Below are 17933 nucleotides of genomic sequence, written 5' to 3'. Positions count from 1 at the left end.
GAGCCAGAGGGAGAGAGTTGGGGGTGTTCAGCCTGGAGAAGAGAAGGATCCCATGGGGAGAGCTTAGAGCACCTTCCAGTGCCTGAAGGGGCTCCAGGAAAGCTGGGGAGGGACTTGGGACAAGGACATGGAGTGACAGGACAAGGGGGAAAGGTTTCCAGCTGCAAGAGGGGAGATGGAGAGGAGATAGGAGGGAGAATTTTTTTGGTGTAAGAGTGGTGAGCCCAGGTTGCCCCGAGAGGATGTGGCTGTCCCATCCCTGGCAGTGCTAAAACAACAGGTTGGATGGGGCTTGGAGCAAGATGGGCTGGTTGGCAGGAAGCTGGGACTGAACGATCTTTTAGGTCCCTTCCAACCCAAACCAGGCTGGGATTTTGTAATGATTTTTTCCTTGGTCTGCCCTATAGGGACTGGAGGTCCAGTCAGGAGGAACCCAAAGCCTTGCTCATCCAGCAGCACAGGACACAACAGGACATGAATATCAAGAGCTGATCAGAGGATCCTAATGTCATCAGTGGTGTGGGAGCTGTCTCCTCCAGCTCTGGTAGGAGATCATTCCCAGACCTCCAGTGTCTCCTTGTGGGGTTGATCTTGCCCTGGGATAGGTCTGGCAGGGTAATTGCTGGGGGGCACTGCATCCCTGCACAGGCAGCTCCAGGGATGCACAGATTTTGGAGGCATGGAGAAGCAACACCCTTTCATTCCAAAGACACACCTCTGCTTAGCATCATGTCCCAGCTAAACCAGAGTTTAATGAAATAATTCTAAAAATCTTATAGAGAACCATTTTTTGCATCCTTAGCTCTGGAGTAGCTGATCCATTTTAGCTGAAGCTCACAGAAAACTTCCCCTGAAACAGCCAGCATGTAAAAAATAAGGCCCTAAAGGTAACACTTTAATTGCCTATAATGTGGCTGAGCATGTAATTTAAATAGCTGTAATGAGCAGTGATTAAACACCTGACAAAGAGAGCAAGCCAAGCTACCTGAGTGTAATCTGTGCCTTTCTCACACCTCCTCCTTCAAGGTTTTTCTCTTCTTATTTTCCAAAATAGGATGTTCAGACAAAAAGCTCGTGGGGGATTTGACAGTGTAGAACAGCAAATAAAGAACACCCAGATTTTCAGCTATTGTCATTGTGAAGAATTGTAATGGAAGCAAAGACACAAAGTTCTTAGAAAAATATTTATTTCTTGAAATTGGAATGAAATATTAAATAAAAATACAATTAATTAAATATAGGAAATATAACCTGAGCATGAGTCTTGATTTAAAAAAATATATCTATTAAATAACATTCTGATCCCTCCTCTAAAAAAAATAAATTACATAGCAAACACCGAAGTCAGGTTCTGGAACATTTTCAGTTTCCAAGCTCTCTTCAGACAAGCAGTGTCAGGAGCTGAGGCATTGCCCATGGTGACAGGCAGGCAGGTGGCAGGGTGGGTTCTGTCCCCTCAGTTCAGCTCCAGGTCACTCACGTACTGCTGGACCCAGCTCTGCTCGGGGTCAGCACAGACCTGGCGGCCCCTCCTGGTGACAAACCTGGGGGTGCAGAGAAGGGAGGGTTGGGGTGGGGGAGCACAGCATGGAGAGGAGCCCTGCCCCAAACTCGGCCTCTCCTGAGGCTCAGCAGGGTTTGGCCATCACTGGCAGCTTGGTGAAGCAGGATGGGTGCCATTCAGCCCCTGGGTGCTGAGCCAATGCACCCTCACCTTGCACCTCATCCCCCCATCCCTCCCATCCCCTGGGATGTCTTTTGGAAAGGGGTTTTTCCTTCTCCTAAGGGAGAGCCAGCACTACCCTGAAGGGGATGGCTGGGAGCAGCCTGGGCTGCTGGGGGGTGTCCTGCCCGTGGCAGGGGCTTGGAGCTGGATGAGCTTTGAGGTCCCTCCCAACCCAACCCAGTCAGTGGCTCTGTGTCTCTGTGACTCACACGACAGCAGGTTGGGGACACTGGCTGTTGGTCTCATAGTATTCCACCACGAAGCTGCGGGGCAGCTGCCGGGAGGTGTAGGTGAAGCAGCAGGAGGTGGGTGGGTCAGAGCCAACTGTGGAAAGCAAAGGTAGACATCAGGAAGCAGGAACAGGGAGATGGAACTGCAGGGAGGTGGGGAGGACAGGGAGGAAGAAGAGAAAAGGCAGGGTCTTTTTTCTTCTTCCTTCAGTTCTTGTCTTCTGAGTTCACCCTGAGCTGGCACTGCCATGGCCTGTGCCATGCTGAGCTCTGCCTTTCCCGTGGCAGGAGAGCATCAACAGCCCTGGAACTGTGGTTCCAGAGTGTGGTCTGACACAAGAAGGGGCCAGGGGGGGAAGGGTTGGCAGAAGGGACCCTGTTCCAGTGTCAGCATCTCTCCTGTCCCCAGTTAGAGGTGACGGGGAGAGCCGGGACTTACGTGGTGCAGCAGAGATGTGACAGCAGCAAGTGGCGAGGAGAATGGCGAGGACAGACACAGAAACCTTCATGTCAGCTGAGGAGTGGTGGCTGGAGCTGTAGGAGGCAAGTAGAGCTTGGGAGAACCTCTGCTGTCTGGTGCTGAGACAGTCAGGAGCTCCCCAATTTATGTGGTGAGGAGGTCCCAGCAGAGGTTGTGTGGGTGTGGTGGAATTTCCCCCAGAGAAGAGGCTGCTCATGGTGCAGTCCTCTGGTGGAACCCAGCAGCAGGTCCAGCCCCACAGGGATGAAGCTCCCCCCCCTTGATTCAGAGCCTCCCCCATGACGTAGGATAGGAAACAGCCACCGTTGCTATTTCTGCTTCTTTCCTGATGTCCCTTAGTAAGAAGTTCCCCTGTGGGTGTTCCTGCATGTGTCAACTGTCCCCTGTTACCCAACATGGAGCTGGGATGTCAGTGTGTTGGTCCAAGCTGAAGAGCATGGAGCTGGGATGAGGCCAGTTGGGAAAAAGGGGCTGAGGTCTCCTTGCCCTGCACTGTTCCCCTCCCTCAGGGCTGCCCTGGGAGCAGGAGGTGGGAGCTGTCACCACTGACATGGGCTCATGTCCCAGCCATGCTCCACATGGCCTGAGGCCACCCAGGGCATGTCCTGCAGCTGGGGCAACACTGGAGACAAGCACAGGTAGTGATGGGCATGAAATAAGAGTCCCAGAAGCTGAAACACTTGAGTTTCCTCCTCAGTTTAAGGGAAAGAAGAGCTGAGATGAAGCTGCAATCCAGGTCCTATGAGGGGACCCAGAATTGCAGTGGCTACTGATAGGTGATGCCCATCATTGATGGTCATGGAGCTGCAGAGAGCCCAAAGAAGTATAGAGACCCTGAAGATGAGGTGTAAGGAGCTTTGGGAGCAGGGTGAGGAAGAAGACCATGAGTGAGTAACTGGAGGATGAGGGCAGGAACTGGGGTTTCTGGCAAGAAAGGAGTATCTGGTCTCAGCAGAAAAGATAAAATTGTCACGGCCTCAGACCAGGAGGAATGAGCACTTTGTATGGGAGCTCAGAGATCTCTGAGGGCTGGGCAAGGGCTGCTCAGGGGGGGCTCACAGGGATTAAGTCCCACAGGGCTGCCTTGGGGGTCCATGAAACACCTCTGCCCCCAAGGAGGAGAGAGAAGGCCTGGAATGGTGGTGATGGATGCTCTGGGAAGAGCTGGGAGCTGTCTGTCCATACCAAGGTGTTCCCAGAAGAACCTTTACCAACAGGGAGGCAGTTGCCTCTCTTGGCATTGGATCCCTTTAAGTATTTTCAAGGCATCACTGAGTGGTGATATCTTGGCAAATGATACCTGCAGGTCAGTGGAAGGATTCTGCTGTCAAGTGAAGGAGCCCAACTGCACCCCCAACACCTCTGCACCGCTCTGCACCCCACGTTCCCATTAAAGGCTCCTTCTGTAAATAATGGGGTCTATTCCAAATCTCACTCACTCCTTCACCTGCTGCACCAGGCTGGTTCCCTCCAGGTTATCTGCTCTGTTCCATGCAGACAGAGAGGACTCTGGAAGACAATGTGGTCCTGGAACTGCCCAGGAGAAGTCCCAGAGGTGGCCCTACCCTCAGGGTGCCAGGTACCACCCTCAGGGTGCTCCTGCTGCTCCCCCTGTTTGCAGAAGGCAGAAGATACTCCCCCAGAGCAATGCTGGAGCTGCCCCAGCTGAGCTCAGCCTCCTTACTGCCCATACCATGGCCAACCTGGGCCCCTCTCCATCATTCCCTTTGCCTCCTGCCCCTTGCAGCTCCTCCATCCATTCAGACCCTTCTCCCTCTTCCATTTCTCAGGGGGGCCGTCCCCGAGCACCCTAAGAGGATGAGCAGAGTCTGTGCCCACAGAGAGGAGGTGGGAACCCAGCACTCAGCTGGGCACCAGCTGGACCCACACTGGGCACACTGGGGGTGGCTGCTCGGCTCCTTTCTCCAGATGCTCAGGGAACAGGAAGAATTTCCAGGTCTCTGTGGTACCATGATTTCAGCTGGTCCTTGTGCTTGTGCCTTCAAACATTCATGGGTCACATCCTGAGATTTTGCCACCTGCAGCCATCCAGCTCTGTCCTGCTCCCCTGGCACCAGGGGTTTGTGATGCAGAAATGTTCTGGTGAAAAACAGGTTTTATTAGAACAGAAGAATTACTTGGATACCTGCATTGATTCTTTGAGTGTTCCCAATGAGATGTTTTTCCATCTCAGTCAGCTGAAAACCTCTTTGCCTCCATACCCTTGTCAGCAAGCAGATGCCAAATGGTGTTGGACAGTCAGGGATCATTTTTTAATTCATCACCCCCCCAGACCATTTCCTTAGTGTAGCTGAGTCAGTTTAGGATCAGTGTAGCCCAGATAATGTGTGTGACATGGGCCAGGCAAAGCTTGAAACTTTTCTACTGTTGAAAGCTCAAATTAAGCAATTAACCCCAAGGTCAGGCTTGATGCTTCCTGGGGGTCTGGTTTTTAACTTAGAAATCTGACAAACATCCCCCACCCCCACTCCTACCAACTCTTTGCAGGCTGGATAGAGGTGGGAGGCTACAGGCACATTGGTGACTCCTAAAAAATGTTTCCTTACTCATTTCCCTGCATTCCTGTCATGCTGAAACAAGAAAGTGATTTCTTTGAGCTCTTCCCCCTTTCAGAAAGAGAGGTGCTGTGTGTCCCTGAGGAGGGACCATTTAACCCAGGAGAAGCTCTGGTCATGAAGAGTGGCTGGAGCATCTCAGGGGGACTGAGGTCCGTAGCACAGCAATAGGGTCGGTGTGAGATGGAAGTTTTCCCAGCATGGTTTCTGGATTCATGGAATCCTAGGATGGTTTTGCTTGGAAAAGACCTTTAAGGTCATCAGGTCCAACTGTTAACCCATGGTACTGCCATGGCCACCCCTAAACCATGGTCCTCAGCACCACATCCCCAGGGCTCCCTGACCCAGGCTGTGGTGTCCCCTGGCAGGAGGCAGTGCCAGGGCCACCCAAAGCAGCCTGGCTGATCTTGCACCACTTGACATAGAGGGATAGCAAACCCCCCAGAAATCCCAGAAGCAGGTGCTAAGTAAAACAACTGTCCAAAATAAAGTTGGTGAGAGCAGAAATGGAAATTCTCATGATAGAAAGAAAGGGGAACCCTGAAAAAAATCCAAACAGTGAAATTGGATGATGTAAGTTGCTATTTATAGCAGGTTTTAATGCTGAGGAGTCAGGATTCCCTCAGAAAAGGAAGTATTGAAAATTTTATTAATTCAGAAATTGCCTTTAGGGGCAGCTCAGCTGCTGCCTCCAGCAGTCTCCATCCTGCCCTGCACAGAGCTGGGCCACCACTGCCCTTCCATCCACAGCTGGAAAATTCACTCTCAACATTCTTCACATTTCTGGAGAAACGTTGGAATTTTTGAGCTGATGTCATGTCCCGGAGCTGGCTCCAGTGGGAACCTGTGCTGGGGGAGTGATTGGGAACCATCTGCCTCAGGCCCAGCTGGACAGTGTGAGCAAGCACCCCCAGCTGGGATGTACAGGAGGCTGTGTCATGTTCCACCTAAACTGTGCCCTGTCAGGAAGGGGATTGTTGTCGGTAAGAAGAATTAACCTTGTGAAAGGTTCACACTTCCTCCAACAGACACGTTTTGTGAAAAATGTACCCTGGGAATATGATCACTTTCTAATGGGGATGCTTCAGATTTTTTTTTCTCCCCCTGGCTCCAGAGCTGCTCCAGTCCTAAGCCATCACCTTCTCTGGACTTGTTCCAACAGCTCCATGTCCTTCTGGTGTTGGGGACCCCAGAGCTGGACCTAGCTTTACCCCAGGGGGTATCCCCAGAGCAGAGCAGAGCAGAGCAGAGCAGCGGGGGACAATCCCTTCCCTGCCCTGCTGGGGATGCAGCCCAGGACAGGGGGGTCTCTGGGGGTTTCTGGGCTTCCAGCACACATTGCTGCCTCATGTTGAGCTTTTCATCACCCAACATCCCCAAGTCCTTCTCCTCAGGGATGCCCTCCATCCATCCATCCATCCATCCATCCATCCATCCATCCATCCATTCTCTGCCCAGCCTGGACTTGTGCTTGGGATTTTCCTCACCCAGGTGCAGCACCTTTGCACTTTGGCCTTACTGAACTTCATGGAGTTTTCCACCAGCACCACCTTGGGCAGCTCTTTGCTGCAGAGATGTCCCTGGTGTTGGTTCCTTCCAGGCACTGTCAGGGTGTAGGAAACCCACGGGGAGGTGTGAGCCCTGTCTCCAGCAGAGGGGTGTGAGATTTCCAGCTGGGGCCTGGCAATGCAGTCTCACCATTTATTTTGGGGCTGCTGCAAGGCCACAAACCACTTCCCCTGTGTGTGGGGGCTGTTTGTAGGCTGGGTGCTCTGCAGCATCTCTGGGAAGCACAGGTCCCATCCTGGTCATCGTGCTGAGGCTTTTGCCACCCCGGATGGGCTCCTGCCCTTCAAAAGGGCCATTGTCCAAGCACCACAGGCTGTGCCTGGCACCTGCATCCCCCTGGGAGAGGAGAGGGATTGGGAAGCTCCAGCATGGGCCTGCAGCCTCCCCCTGTGGCTTCTGCAGCCCTCAGAGACCCTGCAGAGATGCAGCTGTAGGAGGGATCCCCTGGGGATGGTTTTGTGAGTGGAAGTGACCTGGGCTTGGTCAGGGATCACTTCTGCCCCAGGGCTGCAGGCAAAGGGACAAAGGAAAAGGCTGGGGGAGGGGATTGTCCCCCTCTGCTCCATTCTGGGGACACCTCCCCTGCAGCTCTGGTGTCCCCAGCACAAGGACACGGAGCTGCTGGACAGAGTCCAGAGGAGGCCACGGGGCACTTCTGTGACATCCTGCCACACAGGCTCCTCTTCAAATAACTTCAGCTTTCTTTTTCTGCCCTGCCTGCACCAAGGCAATTCTCATGTCCCAGTCTGGGTCAGTTTGTGCCAAAATAGTAAAAAATGGCTCATTTCCAGGAATAATAAAGGAAGCTTGAGATGGCAGCTTATAAATACTTCCGCTGCAGGAAGTTGAAGTAGAGAGCTCTGGGATTGGACATAGAAGTGAAAACTGGTGTGCAACAACCCAAAACTGGAAAGAGAAGCTGGCCACAAAGGGTGGTGAGGGTGAGTGGCTCTGGAGCAGCTGGGCTGGTGGCTGGGCTGGTGGCCAGTGACTTGATGCCAGGGGCCTGTGGTGGGGGTCAGCAGTTGGGGTGGTGCAGCCCCCATGTTCACTGGGCCATGCTGCAACATCATCAATATCAACACCAACACCAACATCAACATCATCAACATCAACATTAACACCAACATCAACACCAACACCAACACCAACACCAACACCAACATCAACATCAACATCATCAACACCAACACCAACACCAACACCAACACCAACACCAACACCAACATCAACATCATCAACACCAACATCAACACCAACACCAACATCAACACCAACACCAACATCAACATCATCAACAGACAGCTGGGGAAGTGTGGTTATGAGCTGTGAGTTGGAAAGGGACCTGACCTTGGGGTGTTGGGTGACTGTGACTCAATGTGAGTCAGAAGTGTGTGCAGGTGGCCAAGAGGCCAGTGGCACACTGTGTTAGGAACTCAGTGGCCAGCAGGGACAGGGAGGTGATCATCCCTCTGTGCTCAGCTCTGGGGAGACCACAGCTTGAGTCCTGTGTTCAGTTCTGGGCACCTCAGTACAGGATGGACAGAGAAGTGATGGAGATGTCCAGGGAAGGGCAACAAAGCTGAGGATGGGCCTGGAGCACAAGTCCTGTGAGGAGCTGAGGAGCTGGGGGTGTTTGGTTTGGAGGAGGTGAGAGGAGACCTGATGTCTCTGTGCTACTGCATCAAGGGAGGGTGGAGAGAGGAGGGAAAAAGCCTCTGCTCCTGACGGATGGGATAGGAGCAGAGGGAATGGATGGAAGCTGTGCCAGGGGAGGTTCAGGATGGATGATAGGAATATTTTTTCACTGAGAGGGTTGTCAGGCATTGGAATGGCCCAGACCAGGGGTGGAGTCACCATCCTTGGAGGCATTTAAAAGGTGTTTGGAGCTGGTCCTTAAGGACATGGTTTGGTAGTTAGGTTATGGTGTTGGTCAAATGTTGGACTGGATGATCCTGGAAGTCTCTTACAACCTAAAACATCCAGTAATTCTCTGGAACCTGGGACTAGGAGTGGATCCAGCCTCTCCCAGACTCCTCTGAGAAGGAGTTTAGAAAGTGAAGGGGTCCACTCTGTCACCTGTGACTCAGTGGGGGAACCTTCCTCATTCTTTTTCCCTGATCCCTGTGCAAATCACTCCATCCCATTCCTGACTCAATCCCTGTATCAATCATCCCTGATCCCTGCATAGATGACTCCCATCCATTTCCAACCCCTACACATCCTTTCCACACACTTCAGGGACAGGCTGACCCTCTCCAATTACTGTTCTGTCACTGTAACTTTTTTCCTCACTTGCAGCTCCAGGGGATTTGTGTTTCCTCAGTTGGAACTCCAGGCCCTGGATCTCACCCTCAGACCTGAGCATCCCCTCTGCAGTGGAGAGGGGATCCCACACCCAGTTGTATCCCCAAGGCCACCACTCCAGCCTCAGGGACTTTCCAAGCCTTGAAAGTGTCTCCCATGCCATGCAGGTTTTCCACTGCTCATTTCTCACTTTTTAGCCAGAAAATACACCTTGGACTCCAGGGAACTTTCAGAGGCAGCAGTTCAGGTTAGCAAAATACTCCCATGCTCTGCCAGCAAACTGCCCTCTGCCCTTGGGGCTGAGATTGAGGGGTGAGGGTGAGGAAGTGGGGTACAAAAAGCCCCTTCTGCCTGCAGAGCCCTGCAGAGGATAGGCAGATCCTGTCTGGGAGGCTGTGGCTGTCAGGGTGGGTGTGAAATGAGATGGCTGGCTGGGGGCAGAGCACCAGGTGTTTGTTTTGACTCCCCATAGCATCCTCCTGGGCAAAGTGATGAAGCACACAGCAGATAAATGGCTGTGAGAAGGACTGAGAGGAACAGCTGGGCTGGAGGCTTGGGTGGCACAAAGTCCAGCTGGATCCAGAGGTGGATCCTGGCTAATGTTTAGTGTTTTAATGACCTGGATGATGGGACAAAGTGCACCCTCAGCCTGTCTGCAGTTGACACAAAGCTGGGAGGGGTGGTTGGCACAGCAGAGGAACGTGGTACCATCCAGAGAGCTCCTCAGGCTGGAGAAATGGGCTGGCAAAAACCTCAGGAAGCTCAGCAAGGAGAAATGGAAAATCCTGTCCCTGGGGAGGAACACCCCAGGCACCACTATACACCAGTGCTGAGAAAACTGGAAAAAAAAAGAAGTTTGGCATAAAAGGGCTTGGGAGTTCCTGCTGGACTCCAAGTTAGACTTGGGCAGCAATGTGCCCTCGGCCCAAAGGTGTCCAGCAGGTTCCTGCACAGCCAGGAGGTCAGGGGAGGTTCCCTCTGCTCATCACTGCTGGGGCAGCTCCTAGAATACAGGGTCCAGTTCTGGGCTCCCCAGTATGCAAGAGATATGGACATACTGGAGAGAATCCAGCAAAGGGTGTGAAGATGGTTAAGAGACAGGAGTGTCTCTCTTAGGGACTGTTCATCCTGCAGAAGAGATGGCTCAGGGGTTTCTTATCAACACGTGTGGAGCAAAATAGCTGGAGCTCAACTCTCCTGTGTGTTGGTCAGTGAGAGGACAAGAGGCACAGGGAATTTTATTTAAACAAGAGATAACACTTTATGACTGAACACTGAAACAGGCTGCCCAGACAGGCTCTGGAATCTCCATCCTTAGAGATATCCAAAGCCCACCTGGACATGGTCCTGGGAAGCCTTCCCAGCTGTCCCAGAAGGTGCTGGATTGAATGATCTCCTGGGATGGCTCCAGTCTCAGCTCCAAACTGGTCCATGCTCAGCCCAGTACTGCTGGACTGGTGGGAGCTGCAGCTCAGCAAACCCAGCACCCAAGAGCATGTGCAGGCTTTGGAGACTGCCAGGTTTTGTTTTCCAGAGTTGCATAATCTGAGACTGACATCGTGTCTTTTGCTATACAGACTCAGAGGGAAAATCCCTCCTGTAGTTCTCCTCTTTGTGGCTCTGCCACTTGGTACAGTTTAGTTTCCTTTCGATTTGATGAAATCAAAAATGAGTGCTGAGTCAGAGCTCCACATACTTGGCTCCAATGTCAGCCCTATCCCATTCCTCCTGACTTCTGGCTTTGTTTTCGTTTTTTTTTTTTTTTTTTTTTTTTCTTGTTCCCTGTGGCCATTTCACTTTCGTGACATCCTCTATCCTCATTCTGGAATTTCCACTGGAGCTTTTCCCAGATGCTTCCAGGACTCCCTGTTTAAAAGGGAGCTGAATCCATCTGCTGCAGTCTGAGCTGTGTCTGCTGGAGTTCCAGGTCCTGCTCCTGCTCTCACCCCCCAAGAAGATGAAATTCTCTGCAGCAATTCTTGCTCTTCTCCTCATTGCAGCCTCTTGCTCCCAAACTTTCTCTGGCCCGGGTGAGTCCCTTTTTTTTGTTTGTTTGTTTCTTCATTTCTGAAGTGAGAATGGAGCTGAGCCTTTGTTATAATTTCTTGAATGGCAGATTGGAGATGGGAATTTTTCAGCATTTGTGCCACTCTGCACTGAGATAATTACTACTTCAAACCCCAGAACTGGAAAATAATCCCTCCTTCCCTTCCTCCAATCATCCATCCATCCATCCATCCATCCATCCATCCATCCATCTCAGGATCCCAGTACTTATTTCTGGCTAAATTTAGGGACTTCAATCTCTGCCCTGGGGCTTGGAAAGGTGGGGAAAAGAAACTCTGAGCAATGACTGGGTGGGAATCTCCCCCTGAACCAGACACAACTATTCCTGCCGTTGGACCAGACAATCCCACACGCTCATTTCAACCTTCATTATTCTCTAATTCCACACCACCTTCCCTGCCAGCACAGCTCCCTGAGCTGATATTCTGGCTGCTCCCAACACACAGCCTGGCACCCGCTCACATTTCCCTCTGTGCCTCTTCCAGCTGGATCCGACCTCCCAACCTGCTGCATCTCCTACACCCACCACAGGCTCCCAGGGAAGCTCATCCTGGGTTATTACAGCACCAGCACCAGCTGCAGCCTCCAGGCCATCGTGTGAGCACCAGCCCTGGGCCCTGGGCTTTGGGGGGCTGTGGAGACAGAACTGGGAGGGAGAACCCCAGGGGGAAAGGACTTGGGCAGGGATTGCCAGGGATGCTCTCATGGAAGTGCCCAGGGATGCTCCTGCAGGAGCTGTGGGGTCAGTATGGGAAGAGGGGTGGGAGAGGGAGAAATAGCAGCCAGACCCTGGTGTCAGCATCAGCTTAGGGCTGATGGGGAAGGGGGGGGAGAACATCCTGCAGTGCCCCAAAGCTGGAATTCAGGCTGTCCTGGGATGCAGGTCGAACCTCCCTGTTCCACAGGTTCATAACAAGGAGAGGCCGCCAGGTCTGTGCCAACCCCAGGGACACCTGGGTTCAGCATCACCTGAAAAACTTGAAGCAGAAATGAGTGAATCAGGACTGCAGGCATAGCTGCTGCCATGAATGAGCCACCTGATCCTGAGCTCCTGGAGCAGGACCCTGGGGCAAGAGGAGCTGCACGAAGGGGCTGCTGGAGCCTCCTCATGTTGGGTGCTGCTGCCAGGCTGCAACCTCATCTCTGACACCTCCACCTGTGGCCTGCCCATGGGACTGCACCTCTGTGCTTCTTATAGTATTGTAAATTATTTAAGAAAACCTCATATGGAATAGGCAGTACTTTCTCCTGGGAATGATAATGCTCTTTATGGGAGGGAGGTTGAAAGTGTATTTATAGGAGGGGGGCTCAGAGTCCCAGCCTTGGATGAGGGATGGCCCTGCCTTACATGTGTGAAATTATGATTCTGGAGAATAAAGACTTTGGACAAGATCTCTGTTTTTTTCCCCTTTTCTGTGCCTCTGTGTGGTGCTCACCAGCACCAAGAGAGAACCTCACCCTAAGCCTCTCAGCACATGCTGATGGGAAATGGTTTGAAGAAAACCATAAAGTTTCCATACTGCAGACATATGAATATGCTCCAAAACCTCATTCCCCCACCACATACACCCCCACCTCCCACATCCTCTGCAGAATTAGACGTGTTGGTTTGCACATGTGAGCCTTCGAAACACAGGAATGTGCTCTCCACACAGACCCCAGGCATGTCCCAGCTCCTGGCCCCCCAACGCCATGTGCTGCATCCCCTGGGTGTGTGGAGGTGACAGGACACGTTGCTATAAGGGGTAAAATCCTGTCAGAGGCTTTGCTGGAGAGAGTGGATTATGGTTGGATGGAGGGAAGCAGAGAACATGGATCTGCCAAGGAGCTGGGGCTGCCCTGGGAGGCAGCAGCTACCCCTGTGCTGAGGGGTCCCTGCCCATGGGCACCTCTGCCAGCTCAGCACCAGTGTGTCCCAGCACAGAGCACACAGGCATCCACATGCACACTCAGTGTCTCTCCTCACATGAGATTAGAAGAAATTTCTTCATTAAAAGGGTTGTCAGGGCCTGGCCCAGGCTGCCCAGGGCAGGGCTGGAGTCCCCATCATCCCTGGAGGGGTTTCAGAGCCCTGGGGATGTGGGGATGAGGGACATGGGGTGGGGGTGGCCTGGGCAGGGATGAGGGAAGGGTTGGACTGGATGATCACAGAATCATAGAATCATCTGGGTTGGAAGGGACCTCTGAGACCATCAAGTCCAACCCTTGATCCACTCCCCCCGTGGTTCCCAGCCCATGGCACTCAGTGCCACATCCAGGCTCTTTGGAAAGATCTCCAGACACGGAGAATCCACTCCTTCCCTGGGCAGCCCATTCCAATGCCTGATCACCCTCTCCAGAAAGAAATTCTTTCTCATCTCCAACCTAAACCTCCCCTGGCACAACTTGAGACCCTGCCCTCTTGTCTTGCTGAGAGTTGCCTGGGAAAAGAGACCAACCCCCCCCTGGCTCCAACCTCCTTTCAGGGAGTTGTAGAGAGTGATGAGGTCTCCCCTGAGCCTCCTCTTCTCCAGCCTCAACACCCCCAGCTCCCTCAGCCTCTCCTCACAGGATCTGTGCTCCAGTCCCTTCCACAGCCCAGTTGCCTCCTTTAGACCTGCTCCAGCACCTCAATCTCCTTCCTGAGCTGAGGGGCCCAGAACTGGACACAGGACTCAAGCTGTGGCCTCACCAGGGCTGAGTACAGGGGCAGAATCCCTTCCCTGGACCTGCTGGCCACGCTGTTCCTGAGCCAGGCCAGGATGCCATTGGCCTTCTTGGCCACCTGGGCACACTGCTGGCTCATGGTCACCTTCCTGGCAATCCAGACTCCCAGGTCCCTTTCTGCCTGGCTGCTCTCAGCCACTCTGTGCCCAGCCTGTAACAAATTTAAAGGTTTTCCAATCAAACCAATTCCAATCAAAACAATTCCATGATTCTAGGATCTGTTCCTGAGATATCACCACACCTCTGACCACAGCAGTGCTGCCTGGCCTGGGCAGGGACCCCAGGTTCCTTTCTGGCCACCTGGGGGGCTGTGCCTGACTTTTCCACAAAGGGAAGGGCTCAGGGGGGGAACAGCCACCTGGAAACCTGCTGCAGGCATTACCAAGATGTGGGTTTGCACAGGGACATGGATGGGAGGGAGCAGGTCCCAGGTGCTGGGCAGATCTTGGCCATGGCAGTCATGCTGCACATCCTTCACACTGAGAAGAAAACCCCAGCAGCAAGGTCAGCCAGCACTGCCTGGCTGTGCAGCCATCTCTTGGCATTTCCTCTCCCTAATGCAAAAAAAAAAAAAAAAAAAAAAAAAAAAAAAAAAAAAAAAAAATCCAAACCAAAACATTATTTAAAATCTACAGTATAAACATCCTCTTATTGTTTCATTTTTCCCCTGCAGCTATAGATCAGACTTAGCAGCCCTGAGGCTGGGAAGCACCTTCCTATCTTGTGATTTCCTTCCAGCCTTGGGTTGTCCTGGCTGGAAAGCAGCTGTGAGCAGGAGAGCTGCTGGGGCATCCCAGGAGCAGCATCCCAGGGAAGGTCTGATCCAGGCTGTGTGCCAGGACATGGGGTTCACATGGAGATGGCTCCATATCCATGGGGTGGATCCAGACTGCTGTGCTGGGAGGATGATGAGGGGGAGGCACACACACACTGCTCACCCTGGCAGGGTCCCTGCAGAGAGGGTCAGGCCAGGCAGGGACAAGGAGGGTCAGCATGAGGGGGATCCCGAGCAGGAATTCCCAGAGTGGCCACAGTGTGCTGGTGTGGGTGGGCAGGAGCTGCTGCCACAGGTGAGGATCCAGGGATTGGGGTCCTGGGGTCCATTCCAGCCCTGGTGCCTGCTCCATGCTCCGTCACTGGTGGAGCTGAGAGGGACTTTGGTGTTGCAGGAGCCTAAACCTGAGTCTGATGTGAGGAGAGCAGGGGGGGCTGAGGTGTTCTCCAGACAGGACAGGCTGGAGAGGCAGGAGGATGAGGTGCTGCAACTGGATCTTCCCCAGACAGCCCCTGGATGGGAGCCTGGAGCACGTGGGAATATCCCTCTCCATCCTTTCTGGTTTCAGTTTCATGGAGCAGCAGCAGCCAGGCCAGCTTGCTCCAGAACCCTGCTCCAGAACCCCTGCTCTGGTTCTGCTCCAGGACCCCAGGTGCCCCTGGCAACCCCAGAACAGGTCCCTCTGCTGTGGAGCACATTGTCCACATCTCCTCCTGCCAAGTCCACCAAGCATGGCTGTGGTTGGGGTGGGCCATGGGGCAGCATCCCTGGGGCTGTAAATCCCACTGACCCCCACAGGCTCTTCCCACCCGAGACCTGAGCTTCAGGGTCCTCTCTGCATCCTCCCTCTGCTTTCTCATCCCCTCCTCTCTGCTCCCAGCCTCCCAGCTCTCTGCCTCTTGTGTCTCTCCATCCCCCTCACACCCTGCTGTCCTCTGCACCCTAGGGTGCCCTGAACCCACCCCCCAGCACCCACCGTCACTCCCCAGCACCTTTCTTCTCAGTCCGCAGGGACAGCCACCCTCTTCTGCCTGGGGCTGTGACACCTTGGGCCCCCCCAGCAAGGTTTTGGGACCCCCCTCTATCCATGGCTTCCTGGCTGGGGGAGCCCCATCCTCTTGGGGGACCCTCATCACTGGGAGCCCCCCCAGTGCCCTCAGGCTCTGGGAGGTTTTGGCACCCATTCCCTGCTCTGGTAAAATAATCCCAGGCTGCTAAGAGCTCTGGTCAGAGCTGTGGAACAGACCCTTTGGGGCAGCTGATGAGGAACTGCAAGAGGAAGTGCTGGGGAAGAATCAGGGAGACCTCTGGAGAGGTGCTGATAAGCAGAGGAGACAACTTGTGCAGAGCAGGGTGACACCAGTGGGATTACAGACACCACATCTCACACTGGTCTGCACTGGTGTGCTCACTCCTCATTTTGGGTGATTATTAGTTGCTAGTGATGGGGAAGGCTGAGAAATGACTCCCAAGGGTGATGAGTAACATGTTCTGTGGTGGAAGATTTGATGTGCTGCCAGGTGGGCACACTCCTGGCCAAGGGGCCATACAAAAGCTGCTGAGTTTTAGCTTCAGACAGCCCAGGGGGTGCCCATCCCTTCCCTCAGCTTAAGCTGGGAGATAAGATCCAGCAGCTCAGTTCTGAACCCACAAAGGTATCAGCTGGTTTCGAAAGCAAACCACAGGCTGACAAAGTGCTTCGGGTGGTTCTTCTTCGTGCAATGAACCTCTTGGGATCTTTGAGCTGAATTTAGGTTTCCCTCCCAAGGCAGCAGGTGATCAGTGCCTGCCTTCTGCAGAGAAACTCCAACAGAGCATCCCCAGAGCTGAGCACAGCTCAGGATGGGGCCCTGGAGGAGTCTGTGCTGGGAACCTGCTCCCAGGGAGGCCACGTGGAAGGGAAGGGTTTAGGGCTAAGGAGGCTGAGCCATTCCCAGCCAGAAGTTTGGCTTCTTGCCCTGCTCAGAGTGGTTGTGGTGGGGTCCTCTCTGCCCTGTTTTCCCAGGCAGGAGTGGAACAGCCCTTTCCAAACCTGGCACACAAAGAAAGAAAAAAAAACCACCCCACCTTTATTTTTTGGGCACCAGCAAGAGACAGAGTTTTGAGAACAAAGCTGAACAATGTGGTTGCACAATGAGCATCCTTTTAGCAAGGTCCTCTGAGGAGACACATCCTGCATCTGTGCTGTGACAAGAGCCACCTGGCTGGCTGGGAGGCAGCACAGGTACAGGGCAACACTCCCTGACAGGCAACTTCCCACAAAGAACTCAGGGGATAAAATTCCCCTCCCATTCCAGCAGTGGAGGCAGAAGAAGAGGACAGTTTCACCACATGTCACACAGCAGCCCATGCCAGGAGGGGTCTGCAAGGCCATGAGGTCTCCAGCATCACAGCTGCTCATCACAGTGGCTAAATTATCATAGATAAATGACATTTCTGCAAGACAAAAGGAACCTCAGGGGTCCAATGGAGGCTCAGCAGGTCCTGGTGTGCAGCAGCAGGATTTCTAGGTTTGTGTCAAGATTCTGCTGGATGGTCTTGCAGGACTTCTCCAGGGCAGAGACCTCTCATCTCCCCATGCTCACTGCAGCTCCAGGGCACTCATAAATTCTTTCACCCACCTGGCATCAGGATCTGCACAGACCTGGTGGTCCTTCCTGGTGACAAACCTGTTGAGTCAGGTAGGGATGTGTTACAGACCAAGAGGGGAAAAGGATGTGACAGCCTTGGGTCATCTCCTGGGCTCCTGCTGACCCTGTGGCCTGGGATCCCAAGGACATCATCTCCCTGCCAGGCTCCCAGGGCCCAAACCTTCAAGCATCAGGGGTCTGCAGAGACTGCTCAAACCCAGAGAGCAGGGAGAGATCAGTGTTCCCTGGACAATCCCCATGGGGACATGTTCCTGGCCATGGTCAGGGTGGAGGGGAGCCTGGATGCAGCACAAGGACAGTGGCTTCTCAGAGGGGCTGTGGCTGCCCCATCCCAGGGACAGCTTCAGGCTGAGTTGGACAGGGCTTGGAGTGACCTGGTGTCCCTGCTCATGCCAAGGGCTCTTTAGATGGTCTTTAAGGTACCTTCTAACCCAAACCAATCTGGGATTCTGGGATTCTGGGATTGGGCTGTCCTGCTGGCCATGCAGGGGCCTCCTTCCCACACCTTATTCTCAGCACCAGGATGGTTCAAGAGGACCAAGGAGACCAGCTGAGGAGGATTAATGGTCACAGGACCTGTGGTGGCTGCTTCCTTTCCCCACTCCATAGTTCCTTACACCACCATGCTTTTGGCCCCATTGGACATGAAGAGCCCCAGGGCTGGCAGAGCCTTCCCCCTGTGCCCAGAGAGGGGATGGCACTCACACCACAGCTCCAGCTGGAAGGGATCAGGAAATCCAACATGAGCTTTAGTCAATAAACTGCACATTCCCCAGCCAAGAGCTTAGGCAGCCATCCTCTTCATTACCTGGGAGCCCTCTTCACTTCCCAGAAGTTTTTCCAGA

The 17933-nt window shown here is 53.4% G+C and overlaps 2 protein-coding genes across 2 annotated transcripts; one reads left to right on the top strand and one right to left on the bottom strand.

Annotated features, from left to right (window-relative positions):
* Positions 1-1312: 1312 nt before the first annotated feature.
* LOC103535822 (C-C motif chemokine 4 homolog) lies at positions 1313-2592 on the bottom strand. Its single transcript, XM_008501925.2, has 3 exons — positions 2396-2592; positions 1936-2050; positions 1313-1544 (listed from the first exon to the last, which is right to left on the bottom strand). Exons 1-3 carry the CDS (start codon positions 2463-2465, stop codon positions 1457-1459), a joined length of 273 nt encoding a protein of 90 aa, XP_008500147.1. The 5' UTR covers positions 2466-2592; the 3' UTR covers positions 1313-1456.
* Positions 2593-10799: 8207 nt separating this feature from the next.
* LOC115599398 (C-C motif chemokine 4-like) lies at positions 10800-12299 on the top strand. The gene is made up of 3 exons (XM_030462763.1): positions 10800-10919; positions 11442-11553; positions 11862-12299. The coding sequence occupies exons 1-3, from the start codon at positions 10847-10849 to the stop codon at positions 11947-11949; spliced, it is 273 nt and encodes a 90-aa protein (XP_030318623.1). The 5' UTR covers positions 10800-10846; the 3' UTR covers positions 11950-12299.
* The last annotated feature ends 5634 nt before the right edge of the window (positions 12300-17933 follow it).

The sequence above is a fragment of the Calypte anna genome, chromosome 19 (assembly GCF_003957555.1).
Source record: "Calypte anna isolate BGI_N300 chromosome 19, bCalAnn1_v1.p, whole genome shotgun sequence".
Taxonomy (NCBI): domain Eukaryota; kingdom Metazoa; phylum Chordata; class Aves; order Apodiformes; family Trochilidae; genus Calypte; species Calypte anna.
This window is presented reverse-complemented; position numbering and strand designations above follow the sequence as displayed.

What these genes read in the sequence shown, in the direction of transcription:
- LOC103535822 (XM_008501925.2), bottom strand. Translation starts at nt 2,465, where the DNA reads ATGAAGGTTTCTGTGTCTGTCCTCGCCATTCTCCTCGCCACTTGCTGC. An exon ending in TCACATCTCTGCTGCACCAC is followed by an intron (nt 2,051 to 2,395) that starts GTAAGTCCCGGC and finishes TGCTTTCCACAG; the next exon opens with TTGGCTCTGACCCACCCACC. An exon ending in TGTCCCCAACCTGCTGTCGT is followed by an intron (nt 1,545 to 1,935) that starts GTGAGTCACAGA and finishes CTGCACCCCCAG; the next exon opens with GTTTGTCACCAGGAGGGGCC.
- LOC115599398 (XM_030462763.1), top strand. Translation starts at nt 10,847, where the DNA reads ATGAAATTCTCTGCAGCAATTCTTGCTCTTCTCCTCATTGCAGCCTCT. An exon ending in CCAAACTTTCTCTGGCCCGG is followed by an intron (nt 10,920 to 11,441) that starts GTGAGTCCCTTT and finishes TGCCTCTTCCAG; the next exon opens with CTGGATCCGACCTCCCAACC. An exon ending in TGCAGCCTCCAGGCCATCGT is followed by an intron (nt 11,554 to 11,861) that starts GTGAGCACCAGC and finishes CCTGTTCCACAG; the next exon opens with GTTCATAACAAGGAGAGGCC.